The sequence below is a fragment of the Sabethes cyaneus genome, chromosome 2, assembly GCF_943734655.1.
Source record: "Sabethes cyaneus chromosome 2, idSabCyanKW18_F2, whole genome shotgun sequence".
In the NCBI taxonomy this organism is placed as follows: Eukaryota; Metazoa; Arthropoda; class Insecta; order Diptera; family Culicidae; genus Sabethes; species Sabethes cyaneus.
In genome coordinates this window covers 173,663,609-173,687,219 of record NC_071354.1, presented here as the reverse complement: position 1 = coordinate 173,687,219, position 23,611 = coordinate 173,663,609, and the positions used below count along the sequence as shown (strand labels likewise).

The window sequence follows — 23,611 nt, the reverse complement described above, 5'->3', positions numbered from 1 at the left end:
AAAATAATAACTATAAAGGTGTTCATGAATTTGTACACACATTTTCTTTTTAAATAATTATTTTCAAAAATTTAATCCACAAAAGAAAATAATAAGAGCACTAAAATCGCTTTTCCCGCGTAAATCAAAACCGCGTAAATTCTGAAATTCGCGTAAAAAATCTCTCAATTTCGAAATTCACGTAAAAGCGACTCCGGTGTATGTATTTAACAAAACCGGGTCTTTTCTTTAACATAGAAAGTGTTTCCATTAATCGAAAGGACGTCCAAATGACATGAAACTTAGGGTGTTGATCTGATGTTTGTATCTAACAAAATCTGGTTCAAATCCGAGAACGTCGATTACATGGGGTTCAGTCACTTCACGTGAAATGACCCGTAAGTATAGATTTTCACTTGAAAGCTTGAAAGCTCTCGACGAACGTATCTGAGATAACCTTAAATATCACTGGCGCCGCGTCGAATCTAACTGAGAACGAATCGCCGGTGCCTAATCTAATTTTCTACAATTTCGGTGATTTATTGATTTGATAACCTGGATTCACTACAACCACCAACCGTTTAACCAAAACCGCTAAATGTACCCCTAACGTTAAGTAACAATCGGGCATTATAATAATAGTGTTGATAATAGTGTTCCAGTTCCTGATTTTGAAGAGATTCGGCGAGAAATCAGACAGCTGAAGACTAATAGAGCCACCGGAAAGCACCTACTCCCGGCAGAAATCCACAAAAATGGTAAGCAACCACTAGCACTATGAAAAGGGCAATGGGCTCGATTGCTCTAATTACCGCGGCATTACGCAGATCAAATGAACAACTAGGTGCTCTTACAGATCTTGTTATATAGTTTATCCCCAATAACAAGTGATTTAATAGTGCAGTGTCAGGATTTATGGAGTTCCGTAGCACGATCAAATTTTCACAATCCGATAATCCTCCAGAAATGTCGAGAGTACAACGTGCCCATACATCATACTTTCGTGGATTTCAGGGCGGTATACGATACAATTGAGCGTAAAAAACTATGACTAATTATGCACGAGACGGGTTTCTGGACAAACTGACGCGGCTGATCATCACTACCCTGGAGCGAGTAGTATCCTGTACGTTATTTCACATCGCTATTGAAGGTGTGATCCGGCTAGCGGGCGTCCAAACGAGAGAAACGATCTTCAGCAAAAGTAGCCAACTCTTAGCCTTCGCACATGATTTTGACAACATTGGGACAGCAGAAACAATCTGCTCCAGAATGTAACCGAGGTTAGGAGCATTAGGCTACAGATCAATGTGTCAAATATCAAATACTAGCTGTAACCTCCGCGCGTCGCCTCGCGTCTAATTGAGAGCAAATTGGAGGCGCGCTATGTAACGCTAATGCTATGTAACTCTATGAGGTGCAACTACGTTACTTTTGCTCGTCTGGAATGTAATCTGGTATGATTGGTTTGAGTCTTTACGTAATGTGGGCGATTATTACCACGAAAATACATATCGCGCCCCTCGTTTTGGCGACAGACATAAGCCTCTTATATTTATGATGATGATGTGGTGGGAAGAGGCTCCAGAGAAAAGAACGTTCCCCTCACACGGACGTTGACTATCGACGGCGATGAACTCGAAGTGGTAGATGAGTTCATATATTTGGTATCTCTGGTAACCGCCTGGAAGTTAGGCCTACTTTTTCCTTAAAAAGAGGTTTCAATCAAAGAGCACAGGTAGCCGCACAAAACTGACGATGTACAAAATGCTAAACCGGTAGAGTTTAGCGGACTTGAGACTGTAACTTTGCTTATGGAAGATATACGTGCACTTGCCGTATTTGAATGAGAGATGTTGAGGTGTTAAACAGAATACAAATTGAACAACAGAGAGTGGTGCAGGTGTATGAACCACGAGCAGCAGGCACTACTAGGAGAGACTCCTATCGTATACCTGGCGAAAGTCGGGCGGCAACGGTTGGCCAGCAATATTACAATGTTGTTGGACGACTGTGCCTTGACTCTTTTTCTGTCTGAGCGCTACATAATGCATGCTCCCAAAGTCACGGAACAAATCGTTGCAGTCCGTATAGTTGCCTGCTCGATATTCTCTGTGGGTCACGAAGCAAATAGTCCCTAATCTCTAATCCCTGTGAAGAACATTTCTCGGGTACTTTTTCATTTCGACGTATCTGCAAATGAGAGATTCTTTTCCTGTCTCCTCTCTTCCGCTTTTTACGGCGATACTAATGCATTGAAAAGAAAATTTTCAAAACATTTGGCTAGCTAGTGACTCCGGCAACCGATTCGTGCAAAGCTGATGTGTCAAAATGCATTAGTATCGCCGTAAACAGCGGAGAAGAGGAGACACTAAGAGAATTTCTCATTTGCAGATACGTCGAAATGAAAAAATACCCGAGATTTTAGCACTGATTGTAGTTGTGCTCTATCTGCGCAAAATGAGTTAATGTAAAGAAAAAACAGTATTTGGTATCACTCGGAGGTAGGGTATGTTGCTGTTTCGTCGTAATTGCCTATTCCCGTCTTATCCAACACAAATTATTAAAAATGTCAGCATTTTTATTTCACACAATGCAAAACTGGTTATTTCCTAATATTTTAGTTTGTTGTCTATCATATGCGATCAATCAAAGTGAGCTGAGATCTATCTAAATTAGCTTCGTAAACATTGTTGTGATTTTTAGTTCGGACGATGAAAAATTTTGATTCTAAAACGGTTCGACGAATTAAGGAAATAAAGTCAGTTGCGTAATTTCAATAATATGCTTTAATAATCGCTTTTCAGTGATTTCAAAGTTCACGGATTGGAAGGTGTGTTTTAGTAAAATCAGCACAGGAACTTTTGGAGTATTCATTACATCCATCCAACAAATGATGAAAATTAGAATGACTTTACTTACTACGACGGGAATTAGAAATAAACCCTAGAAAATACGGTTGAACAGAAAACGAAAGCATTTAGTCGCTACGCGAAACAGATTGCTGTGTCTCCTTATGATTATGATGAGTAAAAACAAGCCTGGTCAGTCCAGTTCTATACTACAAGTAACAAGTATCATAATCCGGAGGCAAATTGATAACGTTTATCAGTAAATTTTTAATATTCCCGACATTTTAAGTTTATTTCTTTCTTAACTATAAACTAGTGCTGGGATGCTAAGGTCAAAAACTGTAATGGAAATCTCTGCTGAAAAATAGTCTGTTGTTACATATTAAGTTTATTTCCATCATTTTTAGTGTAATATAAACTAAAATGCACAAAGAATGAATAATTTGTTTAGTTACGTTGATTAAAATAAAAATTTCAAAATTGTGTCCTCAAATTAACCATATTTTTCTTAGTTATTCTTGGTATTTAATTGAGCATAAATCTGTAAAAAAATAAGTTTAAAGGAACAACAAATACAAAACATTACGTTACCACATGATAACCATGGTTACCGGACTAAGAAAAAGAGCTGTTTTTGTGGTATCATTTTAATAAATTGATTTTTCTCTTTTGTTTCAATAACAAGTACAATACAACGATTACTGTTTTCAATCGAAAATTATCGACCGAGTGTTAGTTAATATGTTTAGCGTTCATTAATATCATTTTAATGTATGAAAATTATGTTTGTTTACAATGCCAAAACATCGAAACAAATACGCTGCGGAAATGAATAATTAAAAGCAATTTAATAAGTAATTCTTTAAGAATTGTTGATAGAAGAAACTTTGAGATGACTGTTCAACATTATAAATAAAAAATAAATAAATTTAATTTCATAAAACCTCCAAAATTTAAAGTTTGTTCTAGTTGTACATTTGATCAATTTTATCCCGGTGTTTAATTTGCTCTCAGATTACGGTTCTTGGATACTACCCAACAAAACATTTGATTTGGACCTCCGGTAGCACCGATAGCGGATGTTCCAGTGTACTTAATTTGGTCCAAAATACATCCAAACGTTTCGTGAAAATAACTAGTTTTCCAACATCCTGTGGGGGGGGGGGGGGGGGGCTCTGTAGCCGCAAGGTTACCGAGTCTGCTTTGACAAGCGAATGGTCATGGGTTCGAATCTTAGTAGAATCAGGCCATTCGATGGCAAAGTGACTTTAGCATGGGTTTATTCCCAGGCCCCTCACCACCCTTCCTTCGTGCTGAATTCTATGTTATCCCGATATGGGCTATTGACAGTGCAAAAATGAGACCCTTATAGTTCAATGCACTGGTTAGCTGTTCCAGGGATGGCTATAATTGGGGACAGCTCTGTCATGTGGAACGAGGTGGGTAAAGTAGAGAAAATGCATTGAAGGAAGGGTACTCAAAATTACACACAAGCACGCATAAAATTCAATAAGCATATCGCTCACTCAATAGCGACTATAGCCAAAATAAATGCAGTGCGGGTTATACAGCAAACACCCGGGCGATATCACAATAGATCAAACCATACTGGTCGCAGTCCATACAGGAAAAAAACATCCTGTAGATGGCGTAAAAAAGGCCAAACAGAATGCTGCGTCAACGCATCCGTCAGCGTTATTCTGACAATTTACTGGGGTTTACTGTCAAATTGACGCTGACGGATGCGTTGACGCAGCATTCTGTTTGGCCCTTAAGAGTCATTCTTATTATGCGAGAGAATAAAATTGATAGCTTTTACACAGTCAGGTTTTTACTTCTACAGGTTTCCACTGGTAGCTATGACGGGAAAAAAATCAGAGAGGTTGTGTACAAGATATGACCGCATATAGGTGACGCAGGACTACGTAAGCCTCTTTGTGGCGGTAGATTCTCTTTTGCTCTTTTGGTTCACATCGTATAGCAACAGAGACAGCGCGTATAATAGCGAGAGAAATTCATATGTGAGTTTCGCGCTTGTGATCAAGGTTGAAATTTCATGTGTTTGAAATCTCATTGAGTTTTTTGCTGCTATGAATTTTTCAACACTGATACTGAGTTGACAGTCAAATAAACATTGGCATCACTACGGGTCCGTCCTGCCTTGTCTTTTCCATCATTTTCGAAAGAAATTAATCAAAATGTAATGCTTGACTATACCTATGGAAACTATGTAAAGAATTGCCAGCAACTAACTGATGCAAAGCAACAAAAAAAAACGTTTAAAATATTCTCGGATAAGAGAGTCGCTGATTTTCCTCGTTTTGAGAATTCTGTGTCACGTCACATGCACAAATGCAAGGCAACAGTTTCGAACAAATTCTTGCAGTACCTGTATGGATACAATCTGGCAAAAGGAAAGGATGACCGCTCACTTTTCGATGACGTTTCATCTTCAGGACATCAATTTGGACTAATTTCAATCTTAAATGTTAAAGGTGGTTGGAGAAAAGGGGTGGTTTTATACTTTAAGAAAATTGTTTACCTTCAGGGCATCACATTGAACTAGGTTCAATGCTGAAACGGTTGAATAAGAGGGGTGGTTTTGCACTCTGAGGTACTTCTTAAGCACAGATATCAAATTGGTATAGGTTTAAGCGCGTTTAAGAGAATCTTGGACCTATTGGGACGAGGAGTTTCTGTCACTTTTTTGCAAAAAAACACGTGCAAACCACGATGACGTCTTTTCTTCGACCAATCAGGATGCGAGGATTTCTAGTTAGACAATGCTTCATTATTTTCAGATTTTCAATAGTGTACACTTACGAAATAATAGCGTTCTTCATTTGAGCCAATTCTTAGAAGATGTTCCGATCGATTGGCACTAAAATATTGACAATCTTTCGGAAAACCGCTAAGCTATTAGCGTTCAAAACTTGACCACTTTTTGAGAAAGATTTTTTGGAATGACACCCTACCCAGCCAAACCTTGCCGTAAGACGTAGTGCTACGTCAAAATAATCTCACTGCAATTCGGAATATCTCCGTCAAAATTTTTACCAATATAATGTTGTATTGCACCTCATTCTAATTCGGTTCTTTTAAAACTAGTTGCATAAAAATGGAACAAAATTTGAAGAAAATGACAGACTTTAGGGTCTTTATACCAGGGGGAAATGTTTTGCAGGTTGGGCTTGGGGATTTGTGGCGTATACCCAAATCGAATAATCTAACGGGTTAAGATCCGGTCTACAAGGGGGCCATAAATTTTTCGACGAAAACTTGATGTTTTCCATCAGCCATCGTTGGGTTCGTTATTTGACCTGACGGCATGGTACTCCATCCTGCTGAAAGACAACGAGAGAAGTTGATCTTAACACAGGAATGCACTTGATCCTTCAAAATACCGATATAAACTTTCGTATTGATTTTAACACCAGCATCCATGAAAACAGGCGGCATTTATTTCGTTCAAGAATAGGATTATCATTTTTTCCTTCTTCAACAAAGACTGTAATTTCCTCCAATAAGTTACTAGTAATTTTTGTAACGGTAGTTTTTTTTTGCAATTATTGGAGAGAAAGGTAGAAGAAAGTAATGAAACAGAAAGTCGATAGCATCTAACAATTTGTGATCAGGCGTGAAGGGGAAAGAGCGAAAGATGTGGTAAGGAAGGATCATAGAAGCCATGCTTAAGAAGTTGTGTACCGCAATCTTTTATCCAAGCTGGGGGGGTTTTATGCGCGAATCCCTCAGCTGGGATAAAAGATTGCGGTACACGGCTTCTTAACTGTTACTTCCATGACCCTCCCTTGCCTCATCTACCGCCCTTTCCCCCTCACGCCTGATCCCAATCTGTTGTATCCCATCAATTTTGTATTTCATTACTTTCTTCTACCGTTCCCTCCGTAAATTGTAAAAATCTCCACTTCCTGGCTTCCGCTGTTCAGGACCATCCTGTAAAGACGTTTTGATGTGATAAACCGGTCAAATAACATCCTACCACGTAGGCAATCTTCTCCGGGTCTTCTGGGCGAGCACCAAACTCATAATCAATTCTTTGGCGTACATTTTCACAAATCTGCAATAAAACAATTCCGATGTTCTGATGCAGTACTTAAAAGTAAACGTAAACAAATGCACTGTCACCAGAGACAACTCATTAGTTACACAAATTAACCCAATATTAATGTTTAAACATTTTCGCATTTTTCCTGCCGCACCCTGTAGTTTGGACTTGCTGCTGCTGTGCTCAGTGTAATGCAATCAAAATTTTCTGTAATCATAAGCGCTGAAGTGGCTTGGTTTTCTACGAGACACCGCAATCCATATTCAACTTAATCGTCGATGTCATCAACGGCCGATAGCAACAGGAATTTGAGAACTTAGATGAAAGTGGATCGGACATACTTTGAGGAAAGAAGCGAACGAGATCTGCAGATGAGCACTCGAAGGGAGACAGACCCAGAGGCTCATGGGGACGAACCTTAACCAACGGCATCCGCTGGGCTATAAATGGGAACCCGTCCTGGTGACCGGTGAACGGCCATGGTGGATCACCGTCGGCAGTGGAGATCTCTGATTTCATCCCTTTATTCTGCTGGACCGGTGGACATGGACCAACAGGCAAGTAAAATAGTGTTAGCGAGTCCGAATTTCGTTTCGGATCTAAAACTGATTATTTTTTCAAAGTGTTCTTCCTTTTATCTAAGTCCCATTTGCTTCGTTTGTAAGTTAGACGTGTGTGGATTAAATGAAGTTGGCTAAATTTGAAATTGTTTGATTGATTAATTCTATTATGTGCTATTTTATTTGTAGCCGATTTTATGAACACCTTTAGTCTGTGAAATCAAATTGTTTGATCAATTTAGGGTAGTTTCGAAAAAGTATCGGAATCGTATTTGTGACAATTCGCCATATATTTAGGATAAACAAAATAAATGTGTGAATAAGTACTCAAATGTTTAAATGGAGAAAAATGCTGCTCTAGTTATAACACTTAAGTAACTTTTTTTATTATTATAATTAGATAGTCTGCTCAGCAGGATTCCTAAAATGCGTTTCTCACTATATTTTGGAGTATATACTTTTGAAGGTTTTCTAATATTTGTTATAATTTTGTTTGCCTAATAATTCTACTAACAATTTTGTTTTTCCAAAATAACACATGCAATAGTTGCTACTATTAACTAGCACAAACTTAAATAACACCTGTTTTTTCATAAATTCAATGGGGTTTGAAATAAAATCACTGACTTCGACATGCGATAATTTTAACCTAACAATATCAGTTATATATTGGCCATTTCTACTTGGAACATTCGCGAGTGTGTGAACCCAAAGATAGATGGACAAGTTTAGTGACAAATTTTGATTTGCGTTTTGTTCTATCTAGAAGTTTTCTTAGAACTGTATTTTAATTCAGTTTTTTGAAAGGCACCCACGCATCAACGGTTGAATGTTATATGATTATAGCATTATTACATATTACATGTTCATTTTCTTTTAAAACAAGCTAAGATTTTTTTCTAATGTTCGTTCCTAAATTTTTTAGTGCAGAAAAAATTCAATCCAAAACGTCCTGAGGTAGGCTATAGTTCGACTTATTTAATTTCTGTAGGAGACAAAGTTAGACTTAATACTAATTCAATAAAAAATGTCATAAGTACTGATCCAAGAGATTCTTCAGGTCTACTCCGTCACAGTTGAGCTCAGCGCATCACTTTCTTTTTCGTCCTCCTCACTGGTAGCCGGAAGGTAACCAACGGCCCATGCGCATACTCCTGCCAGTATCAAAAAGAAACCACCAGCATAGAAAGAGGAATCCCAGCGCTCTGTGATGTCGTACATGAATCCTGCCAGCGGAGGTCCCACCAAGCTGCCAACTCCCTGTACCAGTAGGCACAAGCCGTAGGCCATTGTAAAGTCATCCAAACTCACCAACCGTACCAGAATAATCGGCGTGAAGGAATAGGTACTGGCAAAGGTGTAACCAAACACGATGCTAACTACTACCATCGCATAGTAGCTGTTTACCGCCAGTGGGACAGCGGCAACCGAGATGCCGCAAACTGTTAGAAAATAACCGGTATCAGACTGGTTTAACATGGCGCTTACTCCGGAGAAGCATGATGTTTGTTGTTTTAGGAATTATAAAGTCCTTTTAGCAGTTTTCGTGAATGTGCTAACTTCCAAAGTAATCCTTAACAGTGTTTTGACGTTAAAGAAACCTGTCTGTGTGATGACAACAATGTCATGCTTCTCCGTGTTTCCATCGGCACTTGGATTGCAAACACTCACATGCCAAACAACCGGCATAGCACTTGGTTACGTCAACCCAGGGTTGGTCACCGAGCCATCCCAGGGTGACCATGCCGATCATGCTGGTGATTCCGATAATCGATATCATGTTTGCGCCTTCCTGTTCGCTAAACCCGTACAGCAGCATGTAATCCGGGATGTAGAAGTACGGTATTATGTACCTAAAGGAACGCGGGAAGCGTTAGCTGCAGCAACTGTTTATGTATTTATGAATTCTACATGGCTGATAATCCTCTTTTCCGGCATCAGAAAAAGTTGCTTACGTAACTGTCTAAAACATTGGTGCTGTATAAATACTGAATAAGCATTTGCTTCCTGAATATTGGCTATATAACGGTTGAATAAACTATATACTATGTATTAAATTGTTTTTTGGGTTTAATGCGCTCCAAATAAAAAAATATATAATTTTATTCACGATTTAGGAACATAGTAATTTCTTTGATGTATTCAACCATTACATTATCGGTTTTAAATTCCAAATCGCATTGATTTTTTTTTGAAGAACCGGTATAGAGGAAACTATCAAGTCCAATGATATTGAGGTTTTCAATGACAAAATCTTTGAACATGGCGTCTCATTGGTCACCTCATTTGAGACGACCATCTGCATATGATTTTTTATTAGCCAACTTTTCGTGAATTTTGCCATTGAACGCAGTGCGAAACGGACGTTTGCTTACCATATGAATAGTAGCACCGTCGAGAGCATCATCATGCCGAACCGGTACTCTAGAAACAATGAAAAATCGAACATCGTCTTGACTGCATCGATGAAACCGTCGAACCAAGTCTGCAAAACGGAACGGAGCATGGCAAATTGTAGAAATATAGTATACAATTCAATACTATGCAATGCCCATAGCCATTATTCTACAGAAAAACCAACTAAGCGCGTGTATTTTTACCGGGAGAAAGCGAAGTAATTGTACGAATAGTTGCCATGTCTAATGTGCAAATCGATATACATGCTAATTTGGATTTTATTCCAAATTTAAAAATAAATTTAACCTTAATAGCGTAGCCAGAAAGCTTGAATAAAATACAGAGAAAAGACATCCAATCTAGAGCACGTTTGTCTCAATTTACTGAACACAATTTTAAACGAAAACTTCCTAATTTATAGTCAATAGTGGTAATATAAAAAGAACAGTTACCCCAAGGAACATTTTTGTTGAATAGCAGCTTATCAAGCGCTTGTTCCATTAGTTTTAGCTGTACAATAGTTGAAAAAGCTACTCCAAAATAGAAATGTTTGTTGGGACATGCGTTACAAATAAAAGGTTTTAAAGACAGTTACAAATAAAAGGTACCCCAGCTTGGACGTTTGTTCTCTGTAAATCTTCACTATTACACCTCATAAAATTATTTTTTATTTTTTTGAACCAGTCTAATATGTAAGCCATATGTGTAAATAATTAATATTTCGAGAAATAATTTTGGGTCATGCTATGGCTAGAGGATGGCTATGCTTATTTTAATATTTTGAGTGAAAAAAAAACAAATAAAAAGAAATTCAGTTTCTTATAAATGGGAGTGGCGGGCAGTGTCAGCCGATTTGGACATTTCATGCAGGTAGAATATGCCAATATGAAAAAGGTAATAAAGATTCTGCCTATGTAGTTATTTAGCAGCAAAACTATTAATTACTGTAATCACTGACAAAGACGGAAACAGCGATGATAAATTTATCATTTTCCAATAAAAGCCGAATAAGTTTGTAATAATAATTTTGTTTTCCCATAACATTTACATCAGTTTTGCTGCTAAATCTGGCTTTAGTTTTCAAAACGTCGCATAATCAACCCTTTTGCATGCATTATGCGACCTTCTGAAAACTAATGCCAGAAATAACCTAGCAATAAGTTATTCCTCACCGTTTTTTAACACTCTTTGTATCTCCACCTGCGTGAAATGTCAAAATCAGTCGACAGGATGCCGGCACTGTCCGTCAAACCCGTCCATAAAAAGCTGGATAGTATCCGCCAATGACTACATAACTGAATTTGAATGAATGGGCACATCTTGGTCAATATATATTTGGTTAGTGTATACAATCTTTCTTAGGCTGTTAAACCACTACCTTTTACTAACAAACAGGCTTAAAAATAATTACATTTCACTAGGACACGAACACGACTCATTTCAAAGTACGAATAGATTACACTGGGTTCCTTGATTATTGTTTACAATCTTTCTTACACTACAAAGCCACTGTCTTCTGTAACAGACTTATGTTGAAATGCAATATTTTTAGACACGAGCACGATTCATCTCTAAATACAAATAGGTTATATTTCTACTCTTCTACGAAGCAACAAACACGTATCCCACGAATGCATACTGAATAGGATTACAACCGAAAACAAGAAAGTAACATCAACTAAATTCCACTGTATCTTCGTTACCTCACGATAAAAATAAATTCAAGTTTTGGACAGTCTTGTTTGAGTTAAGTACAGTATCCCCCCGCTAATCCGACGACTCGAGCATCCGAATCTCGCTAATCCGGAAAATTTTGAATTAAAAAGCATTATGCCGAAGACCCCTGTAACAAGACGATTGGCAGCTTTGCCAATATTCGGGAGACAATGATGGTAGCTCACTCTGCCGGCCAAGGTAGTGCCTGGATGCATTTGTGTGAGTGCCATGTCAATATAGTCGAACAAACACCAATACAGAACTTTTTAAAGTTTACTAACACTCATGCAAAATTTATCACCTTCACTAAAAGAACCGCCGTTGATGCTGACGCATGACATTTATATGGAAAAATAACAGAGATGCCTGTTTTGTTAATAATGGGATCTTCGACTATACTTAGCTTCTTTCAATCGAACATTGTCTTTATTGGGAGTCTCCATTTGATTCTGGTTGGTAGTTCTTCCAACTAAATGGAAATGATAAATAGTGTTCCTTCTAACTATGTTTGATTTTTCCAGAATCTCAATTTTTAATTGCACTTCTCAAAAGACTGTGCTTGTGCCTATTTAGAAGATGCCCAAAAATTTAAAAGCATTTTATTGACTAAATTAAGCGTTACTGAGTATAAAACAAACTTACTGCGCACTTTCAACTAAACTGGACTCCGCAGTTTGAAATTGCGACTGACACAGAAGTGCGATATACTACAATCTTTATAGTAAGAGAGGAAGAGCGACAACTGCAATGTTACTATTTCGTTCAGTATTAATATATTATACATTGACAATGAGGAGAGTAATCCAGCTTTAACTGTAAGCAACTGCTGGAAACTACTATGTTTCCTGAAACTGCCACATTACGAGGAGCGCTACAAGCGTTTTGCTAATAAGCAGCATTCACCCGACAGTGGAAATGACAAAACTTACTCCAGTATGCATCAAATATGTGACAAAGAAGTGAAGAATTAATAATTTTTACATTCGACTAACAGAAAGCGTCATCTTTCGGACGAGAAACAAATAATAACACAGCGTAAATTACGTCTGGCGCTGCAGAAATACTGTCAAAGTTGTCACTGGGGTAGCTGCATGCAGAGCGAGACATTGTGGGTTGTGGCGCCTTTGGCGGAAACCCAATTTGCTGTCCCCTTGTTTCCCAAATCGGTGTTCCTTCCAGGTTTATCATTTTTTCGCATTCGCCCTTTATCCAATATTCACTGCACTTAATTTATATGCATTGAAAAAAATAGACTAGGGTAAGTTGCCAATTGTTGTACAGCTAAGCAGTCTATTGCAATTTGACGATTTTAAGCAAATGAAAGCAGTTTTTTTTGGCAAAACCGCTTACTATGCCGTTAGACTAATATAAAATAGGTTCCAATAGACATCTGTGTGGAATTCCATGCAAAAATCGTGTAAAACACGTTTTTTGCATAGCAACTTCGCACCCAATTATTACTCACAGGGGTCAATCCCGGCGTAGTGGTTAGCATTCACGCCTCTCACGCCGAGGACCCGGGTTCAAATCCCAACCCCGCAGAAGTCACGAATGACCTAAGCTGTTAAAGTGACTATAATCAAGTACAAAAAAAATTATTACTCACCAAAATACCTTAAAATTTTATTTTTGCACACCTCACGCCCGATTGTTGCCCAGCTTTTGTTTTGACTTTTCCTCATTATTACATTGACATTATTGCCAAATTGTTTTACTGGTGGACAAAGTCACTTACATGGTAGGGTTTATTTCTAATTCCCGTCGTAGTAAGTAAAGACACTCTAATTTTGATCATTTCTTGGATGGATTTATTGAATACTCCGAAAGTTCTTGTGCTGATTTAACTCAAAGACGCTTAGCTTGCGATCCGTGCACTTTGAATTCACTAAAAAGCGATTATTAAAGCATTTTCTTGAAATCACGCTACTGACTTTATTTCCTAAATTCGTTGTACCGTTTTAAAATCCGTCCATCAAAATTTTGCATCGCCAAAATCACAACAATGTATACGAAATTAGCGCGCATATATTTGTGTAGGATGGCATGACAATTGTTATTTTGCAAAAATTTCTGCTGGTCATGCAAGTTTTCCCGGCTGCAGAATAACGACAATGCGTTGCGAGAGTTATTTTCATTAGTCGACATTTTCTTCTTCGTTGTACGAAAACACATAGGAAATTTGGCTGCTTTAATTCTTTAATGAAAATAAGCATTTAAATCGATCTCAGCTCACTTTGATTGATCGCGTATGATAGTCAATTAACTAAAATATTAGGGAATAACTAATTTTGCATTGTGTGTCATAAAAAACGCTGATATTTTCAATAACTTGTGTTGGATAGGACGGGAATAGGCAATTAAGACGAAGCAGCAACATACCCTACACACTTTAGGACTACCTTAGCATCCATTATGGATCAGAAAACCTCGCAATAATCGGCGAAAAATGGGAAAAATTGCAATATGGAAAACTACGGATACGGAAACTACTACAAGAAAATTAGGTGTGCAATAAAATTGGAGGAATGTCATACGTGGTCCAATTATTGAACTTTCGAATTTATCGGCTATTTGTGTTATAAAAACTCAATTTTGTTCACTTATTGAGTATAATAAGTTTTTATCAATGCTACGAAACCCATAGAACATGTTTGTTTGCTTCTAACGTTCGGTGAGAGCTTATTTTGTAAATCAACTTTCTTAAAAATTTTGATAATAAAACCGTTTGGGACACATGTAAAAAAATTTATTATTACGTTTAAAAGTCACATTGACTTACAGGAAAAAATCGTAATATTCGATGGATAATGAAATTGTAAAGCCGTTGTTGCTGTCAAATTACGTTTAAAATATAATAAATCGTCAAGAAAAGGTGAAAACACTACGAAGTGTGCGTTAATTGGGTGGTGTGCAATAATTGGCAAATTACCCTAATTTCGGATGGCGATGAAGTCTTCTATAAAAATCACCGGAACCTTCGCGGTGGCCAATCAAAAGATAGACGTCGGCATATTCGTCAACTCTTTCGTAGCCTTATCGATCAGCTCCTCTCCTTCTCTATTTTGGCCACAAAATTATAAGAGTAAATGCTCCGTTTGAGCTTCGCCTAAAAAATTTTTATTGGAAGCAGTTAGGAAACGTTGGAAGAATTGGTGATCGTCAGTACAACGTTTATCTTCAACCGGTTCATCTCCTCTAGTGATCTCTTGACACGATAGTCATTTGGTCGGCCCTCAGTAGAGGGCCAGAGGCTCTATTCGGTGCATACGAAGTGCTTCACCATATCCAACTTGTTCACTACGGGGTAGAGCGGCAGTACGAACAAAGCATCGAGCGTATCTGCTTTACTGAAATCTAGGCCCTTTTTGGCGCCCCCAAGAGCTCGCAGCCGGTTATTGGAGAGTACAGGGCAATTACGGGGCTTATGCAACCTGCAACGATCCTACTGACTCTAGCCGCACCGCCCAACCGAGATTTGAGTATACAACGGCTGGCTTGTTAGACCAGCATTGTACCTCGCAGCTGGGCGGTACTATTTACGACAAATATTTTCAAAAATTTCTGTAGTTATTTACTTATGGCTGTAAACAAGATTAGTTTAACCTCCGGATTATCGAGCCAAAATGTAATAATCCGGCCATGAATTTGTCGGATTAGCGCAGTGCTACTGTATCCAGTTTGAAAAAGATAGTGGACATTATGAGTTAGACATGGTAGTAACGGTAGTTTGACTGCATACAATGTGTACTACGGACAAATAAACATAACACTTAATGCTCCCTCATTCGCACGCGATAACAGTCATTTTAAATTTAGTTTTGGTTAAGAAGGCCTCCGTACTTGCCATGGTGGCGCTTTTTATCAAATTCCCTCCTGTTATTGTTAATATTTATGAATATTAAGTTAATGTTTGGAAATGTCGTTCATAGACAATAATTGACAAAGAGTAATTCTGTGTTTGTCTGTCGTGTTATTGAGCGTAACGGTCGAGGAGTCTTGATACTGTCTCCAAAAAATATGTTAGTATGCGTAAATGCTTCAAATCTACAGCTTCCCAATATTAGAGATCATATTATTTAAAGCATGAACGGCAGCACAGGCAGGCAATCTGTTACCAAGCAAGATAAAAAACAATAGTTAAATTTTATACCAGTGAAATGTATACACATATAACGTTCATCATAGTTCATTTTTTAGTATTCTTAGTGTGAACTGTTAGGTTAAAATGACTTATTGTTGTATCAAAGACCGAACCGAATTTATTAGTTGTTTTAAGGGAGTATTTTTTCCGTGACAGTAACGTTGCGTTGATACATTTTTCTAAATGTTACAACCAGTTTAATATTAGCGTAAAGTATAATTATTGAGCCAATTGGCTAGCTTTAGTCTATATTGAATACATTTAGAAATTCATTCGTTTTATACAAAACCTACGTTTTTGCACTCCTATGTACATATTGGTGTGTATATTTTGTGAACATAGTTTATCCAACGAATAGTGAAGTGATGAAAGGCGGACGATGGTGACGGACAAGTCAAACCAAGCTAACCAGGCGCATCGAGGATGAAGCCGGTATTTAAAGTAGGTATTTGTAGTTTTACGTAGGATTTGGGTTTGAATATAGTGTTGTCACAAAAACTGTCATAACAATGCTTAGCTGCGTGTTGCCATGATGGTCCAAAAATACAAATATCCACCAGATTTGGTATCGTCTGACTACCGTTGATTTTGAACAATCCAAAACGCTTTCACTGGGACATGCTTCACATCTAGGCAAGGTAGAATTAGAGTTTCAGAAAATGTCACCAACGGCTGGTTCACTTCTGTCTCAGCAAGGTACTACAATCTACAAATAAGCTTGATTCGTGGACCTCGAAGGATATTTCTGAGAAAGATGGAGAAACAAACGCATATCGATCAGTTAATAGCAACTATAGCGAAAAGAACCCATAACCTTCCGAGAACTATGCACAAATACTGAGTAAGGCACTAATTTCTCCAGAGGGGCTTCAATGCTCGAGGATGGATGCAGCAGAATACGCTCAGCCATCAAAGAGACCACTACTACGGTATTAGCGGAACACCCACCAATACACGAGATAACTGGTTTGATAGGGAGTGTTGCAGTAAGCGGCGGAGACAAAAAGAGCGTGAATGATCTCATGATCTTGAGGAGGAAAAACAGAGGTCGTGAGGAAGTAGAACAGGTTTCCTGTGACAAACCGCTACGCGTAAGTTCTATGGAAGTTCAGTGGTGAATGACCCTCTGGGTTAAAACCACGTTAAAAAGTTCTATGGAACTGAACCGATCTCATAAGGGTACACACGAAAAGCTGACATGTGTAGCTACCAGAAGGGAAAGCTGATCACACGTCAATAGCGATGTAGCAGAGGTATACGGAATAGAAGTTATCTTAGAAGTACCTAAGGACCATAGAAGCGTCCCGACACCATCTCCAAGAGGTTGAATGAGAAATCGAACTGCTAAAAAGAGTGACTACCGGAAGACTGGACGGCAATAGTTGTCTTCGGCTTGATCTTGACTGCTGCAACATTTACGGTACAACGCTGGTTAAACCCTTCTTATAAAGTACTCCACCACAACTTGTTTTATCGGCTGTCGACAACACAAGTTGATTTCATAGAGAATTATCAAACGAGCTTCCCGAGAGTCTGTGCTGCTGCAGATCAAAATTTCACCATCCATTGCAGAGCTATCAGTTATACCACATGCCTAGGCTTAAGTTGATCAAGACCAACTGTGGCATATAATGTAATAATACAGATTTCCGGATAAACTGAGGCTACTGATCAAAGCTACACTCGATCGCGTGATGTGTTTCGTTCCCGTCAGCAGCAGATATAATCTACGCAAGACTGAGGCGTATGACATAAGATATTGGCAGTACCTGGAAAGATGTCTAACGCACATCTGGAGAAAGTCAGGAGGTTGTGGTAGGTTGGACATCTTATAAGAATGCCTGACGATTGTAGGATGAAAATTGTTTCCTTCAATAATCGCAACGGGTACCAGGAATAGACGAGTCCAACATGCTGGATGGTTCAACTAGATCGCAGCTGCTTTGTGAGTGTCGAAACGCTCAAGAAATTTGGGGAGAGTAGCCCAGGAATTATTAGAATGGACATGAGTACCACACAAGCTTCCCTGAGCTTCTTCTAAACTGGTAAAGAAGAAGGTCATTTAATGTTAGGCCTAGTGTAGTGTTAGCTATGACGTAGTATAGTACCTTTGGCGAAAACGTGGAAGGTGAAAACCGTATCACAAAAATGAATGATGATATACCCACTAACAGCGGTACATGACCAATGATATGACAACGAACGATGTTTCATACCCTGTTATAAACTGACTTAAACTAATTCAGCGGTGATTCTTGGAATAAGAAGCACTAAATGAACAAATACAGCACAGTGAATTGTTCAGTTGAGATATTCTATCATGCAATAAAAGTGGAACAATTAATAATACGAAAATATAGTAAAAAAAAGTGTTCCCTTCTATAACAACATGCAGAGTTTTACTTATCCGGAAGAAACTTACTTTTAACCGACATACTAACGTGGGAACAATGAAAATCTGTTCAAAGAGTATTGATATAATACATTTAAGACCATTTCTTTTTATAAGTGTACATTTTAGCTAAATACCGAAATACTAATTCGACTAATTCTAAATGTGCGAACGAACTGAAAAGCGAAAAATATAACAGTATGTTGAAAGAAGCAACTACAGCAGACTATTCCATGTTCACTGATACCGAATTTATTTATTCTACCTTGCCCGAAACTAAAAGAACGTGTTACGTTCATTTGCTTCTCTACGGCAGCAGGCTGATAAATAAATTCGCTATGAAATGTTTGTTTACCAATGTTTAGCTTTTAGTTTCTTTAGCATACCAAATAGAAAACACTTGTTCCATAAAACCCTGTAGGTTAATTTTTTTAAAGCCAATTGAGGAACTTTTTATGTGCAAACTTTTAGCACCGTAGTAATTATCCAATCACCTTCAAGCAAACGTGCATAATTTATGGAAAAAAATATAATTCGAAACAAATCCAAAAATAACAACGCTCACCTCTTCCTTTTCCCGAGCAATCGTCGTCATCGAATTGCGATAGATGTTGGGGCAGGAGGATGCCTTCAGCCGATAGCGGTGGGTGTTCAAGAGCGCTCCGCGGTAGTGGATCGAATTCTTGTGTACTCGCATGTCTTTCAGAAAGTTAGAATATCTGAGCGAATGATTGTGGGTGTGCGATCGCTTTAAGGCTCCATTCTGATGCTTTGGCTCCAGCTTCTTCTGCTTCGGAACCATTAACGTAACGGCAGTGTTTACATTCGGATTGAAGATCTCATTCTCATACACTATATCTAGTGAAGTTTGGCGGAACGATCGGCGGCAGTCTTCGTTCTGATTGTGCATATCGGCATCCAGGGACCATGTACTGGAACCAGCACGTGATTCACGAAGTTCTTTCTGTCGATTTGCACTCAGATATGCGTCTTCCAGCGAGGCAGCGCTTAGCGTTTCCAGAGAGGCATGATTTGTGGGCTCTGGATTTTCCGCATAACTTGACAGTTTTTCGTTTGAATTTAGAGTTTCAGCGCTGGCAAGTTTGACCGTGTTAGCGGGCTTCGATTCACTTTCATTTGATTTCTCTTCAAACTTCCGGAAGGTTTCCTTAGCAAGAATGGCCTGTCGCAAGGAACGACGACTGCCGGTGTGAGGATGAGGCCGCAGGAGATCGCTTTCGTGCTTAAAGAACGTTGGCAGTGAAAGTTCGCTTTGATACTTCTTCGTAACGGCTGGGTCATCGGGCGTGATGGACTGATTTGCTTCGGTGTTGACGTTTGTGACAAGACTGTCCAAGAGATGTTCCTTCGGAACACCGGTTTCGATAAGCTTTTTGATTTCATCCAAACAAACACTGGAGTTTGAGAAAGTTTGCATACTTTGTGAACGGCTTTCCAGCTTGCTTTCCTCGATCATCCAATCGGGATCCCGCATCAATGCACCCATAACACATATATTGAACAGTGTTCCCGCAAGAATGAGGGTAGTTCCACGCCAGCCAAAGTTTTCTATCAACCATTGAGTGAACGGAGCATACAGAAAAGTACCAATACCAGTTCCGGATGCCCCAATGCCGGTGGCAAAGGTTCGTCTTTTGTCAAACCAGAACGCAATCGAAACAACAGCTGTAACATAACCAACACCGAGTCCTATTCCAGCTAGAATTCCAAACGTAAAGTACAACTGCTCGATACTTGTACAGTACGACGCCAATGCGAATCCGACGGTTGCAACGAAACCGCCCAAAATGGTCATTTTGCGGCACCCGTATCGATCAACCAGATTCGACATTATGGGACCACTCAGCAACGGTACCGCAATGAACAAGGATCCAACCCAGGCGGTTTTGGATTTGGACTCTCCGAAATAGTTCAACCATTCGGTGTACATAAGACCAAATGAGAAAGAAACGCCATCCATGATGAGTGAAATCATTACCGACGCGAAGACCACCACCCAACCGTAGCCACCATCCGGAATCTTAGGTTTTGGGTTCTTTACCGGTTCATGGTACGAGGAAAGTATGGAATCTTCCTCCGAAATATCGGAATTCAGACGCTTTTTCTTTCGTCCAAAATCAGCAACCGTAAGCTGCGACATCTTTGAGCGGTCGACATCTAGCTCATCGTCCGACAGGTTGCAAAAAGTTACCTCATTCGTATTCAGCAAGTTCGTCTTGATAGCTTCCAATTCTTTCCTGTCGAATCTTGAGCCATTGTTATTGTTATTATTATTATTATTGTTGTTGTTCCTTTCTGATTGATTGCCGGTGTTATTGTGAATCAAGTAGCTTTTATTGCTAGGATCGGTTATCTGTATTTCAACCACCATTTTGGCGGGTTAAATTATTTTCTACTTTTAATATTAATTTATTATCGCTCTAGTCGAAAGAGAAATATAAATACTATTTAAAAACTGCGCAGTCTTTCCTAGTTGACAGTTGGCTAAACTCTGGACCATTAGCCTGACCTTTAAGGCTGGCCTTGTTATTTGCTTAATTAGTTGGCGCATGCAGCAGATCGTCAGCTGTGTCACGTTTCGAATTTACTCAGTATCCGAGTAATATGTTACAGGAGCGCAATCCACGCCCGTCGACTAAGCGTTGTAACTAGAATTAAAAAAATCAAGAGAGAACTTGGTACAGCAGTGTCGCGTCACAAATTTCTGCGGGAGGTATGTTGTGCCTATGTAAGCGTCAAGCGTGATGATAACGAAATACGAATGACGGTTTAACACGTTGTAATTGTAACAAATCACAGCGAAGATGATGCTTGCTTGTTCTAGGATTTCTTCCTCTAAATTTTCGCGCTTCGATCGAGCAGACACACACACTACGCGACACTTGTTATGCTGCTGAATGTGTTGACCCTGTCGAGGGCAACACTATGTCTGTTGAGATATTCGGAGGAAATCTTTCAACTGGGCTGGCGGAGGGTGGTCCTGTTCGAATGTATTAACGACGTCGACTGTGGTTGATTAGGTCTCAGACGAGGATCCTTGGCGGTATAACGCTGACAATTACTCACTGTGCAGGAAATATCCCGATTGCAATACATAAGTGTTGTGATGAGTTGGTTTGATTCAGTTAGCACCGGTTTTGTTTTCATCAAGCTGGTTACACCGAACTGGCCAATCCACAGTTTTATTTCTTATAGTTTTGCGTATTTATGGAGCGTACGCGCGCTTCCCAATGGCTCCCCTTGAACCTGGCGGCAGGAGAGAATGGAATCGAATTTTATCCTCTGAAATGGGTACTTATCGTACTCACGAATCTGGTCGTGTCAGGCTTCTTTTCCACTGGCTTTAACCCACATCGTTCTGGAAGAAAGCACTGACCTGAATCACGGGATTGTACAACCGCCAACAGCGAATGTCTTTGAATCACTGCACGATTTCAATGGGAAGGTTATAATACGAACTTTTTTGCACGATTTTTCCTGAACACCTCTCGGCTACAGTGACGCGCGGGGTGGTTTCACCTCTGTTGGTTCTTCGCGATGGGGTTTTATTTTTACCGAATTTAATACTTTTTTCTTCTTCCGCACACAACGATGCGCGCTGCGCGAAAATTGCCTTGCCTTTTGACGCCGAGATGGGAAAACAAACGAGTGCGCCTGGTACTTTGTGACGCGCTTTGTAGAGTGTCTGAAAATAGAATTGTAAAACAAGGTTAGTCAGGTTCGGTCGGAAGGGCAGGCATCGGGTGGGCGAAGTTGTTTGCGGAAAATGTAGGACATGAATTTGATTTGATGTTTAAATCACGATTTTGTTGACCTGAATATAGTTCACTTCCGGTGAAGTGTGTTCAGGTCAAGTTGTTGTCGAATGCGTGAATAATACTAAATCGTAACAACCGTAAATGGAGGTTAAAGTGATTGATTTTAAATTTTTATTTTTAAAAAAGACGGATCATTATATAGTAGATGTTTAGAATAGAAAGTCAACGACAATTATTTAAATTTGGTAATGATAAACAATAATTGAGTTAGATTTCGACACAAATTCAATTGCGCCTATCCGGCAATATGTTACCTTGAAGACGCCCTGTATTGCTTTAACGCTAAATAAGGGACAGGTGGAACTGCCCAGTGGCATTACGTTAATTAGCATTTTGAGATTTCATAGCAAATTCTTTGAAGGTCTTGGCTGAGTGGAATGACGAAGTTTTATTTTCTTCGTTCTGACTAACAGGTGAAGCAGCAAAAATCAGCCTACAGATAATGCTGACGCAAACTCGTATCAGACAAGTCCGTGGAAAACAAAATTCGGTTAAATGTTATAGTAACCGGTTGCGTCCAGCTGAACCTGCTGAAAAATATAATATGTCGGTCGCACTTGAACCAAATCCAATTTTGTCCGCGAAATACTTGGCAATAAAGTGGAAAGCATGAATACGTTTCGTAAGCTGTTGTTTACGAGCGGGAATTTACAAATTTTAGGACAAGGATAAGATAATCATTAGATAGATATCCGACTGAGTGGCTACAACAAGAAAATTAAGAAGTTCCTAAAAATGAGTTTTATTCCCAGCATTAGTTTGAAAATAACTGAGTTTCATCACTTTAGAGTTATAACAGCTGTTTGCTATTAATTGACAACGATCATTGTTAGTAGATTGTATAATTAAATAATGACACATTCCAGCGTTACGGGACACAATTAGCACCAATTGTTACTGTATGAATCGCCTCTTGTTTGACCAATTTTTTGGCAAATACCTTGTAAATTATTTGTTTAAAGAGTACTTTATTTTCCACTAGAATACCAGGGATTTGATGAAACAGGAACCGATCTGCATGGTAGGGATAGTGTCCCGTAACGCTGGAATGGGTCAATGTAGCCAGTTATAAGCTGATACAAATACAAAATTTCAAGGAAAGCAGAACAGCCGCTTCGGTAGAAGCCGGTAGCAATGAGTTGGTAATATACGTTATCTTTCTCTGTCTAACGGATAAAAATCGCGTTTCGCAAAGAACCTACTGGTATCAGTTGTTGTGGCTCCAGGACACATTACTTGCATTGATCGAAAGATTTACGCTGCAGTTATGTGCTCAGCCTTTTTTCGCCCGTAGTAGGATTGTGTGAGCGAAGTCGCGTCGCGTCGGAGCCGCGTGCATTTTGTAGGCGCCCTTAAAGGCTTAGGAAAGACATCGTATGGTTTATTTTCGCAAATGTGCAACTTCCGTTGTCGTACTGTCCATAAATTGCATAGCTTATGAAAATGGCACAGCAACAACGGTAGTAGTATCACAGTCCCTACAGCGTGTAACTCGTGATTCATACGCCTCTACCATTCTTCGCTTTCAGTTTGTACTCCGCCAAATATCGTCCGCAGCACTTTTCGCTCGAACACAGCAAGGGTGCGTATGTACTCCGTGAGTAGCATCATAGTTTCAAACCCATAAAGAACCATCTGATGATAGTGTTGTACATTTTCAGCTTCGTAT

At 39.1% G+C, this 23,611-nt stretch overlaps 1 protein-coding gene across 4 annotated transcripts in view; it reads right to left on the bottom strand.

Annotated features, from left to right (window-relative positions):
* LOC128734764 (monocarboxylate transporter 14) overlaps positions 1–23,611 on the bottom strand; it is a 77,320-nt gene that overhangs the window by 5,966 nt on the left and 47,743 nt on the right. For 2 of the 4 annotated variants that reach the window (XM_053829102.1, XM_053829103.1), the window contains exon 2: positions 18,669–21,809. In XM_053829102.1, coding sequence (XP_053685077.1) covers positions 18,669–20,495 — 1,827 coding nt within the window. In that variant the 5' untranslated portion in view covers positions 20,496–21,809. Of the gene's footprint in view, positions 1–7,818; positions 8,900–9,128; positions 9,311–9,832; positions 9,943–18,668; positions 21,810–23,611 lie in introns of those variants that run through there. The other 2 variants (XM_053829105.1, XM_053829104.1) reach the window with 2 other exon arrangements.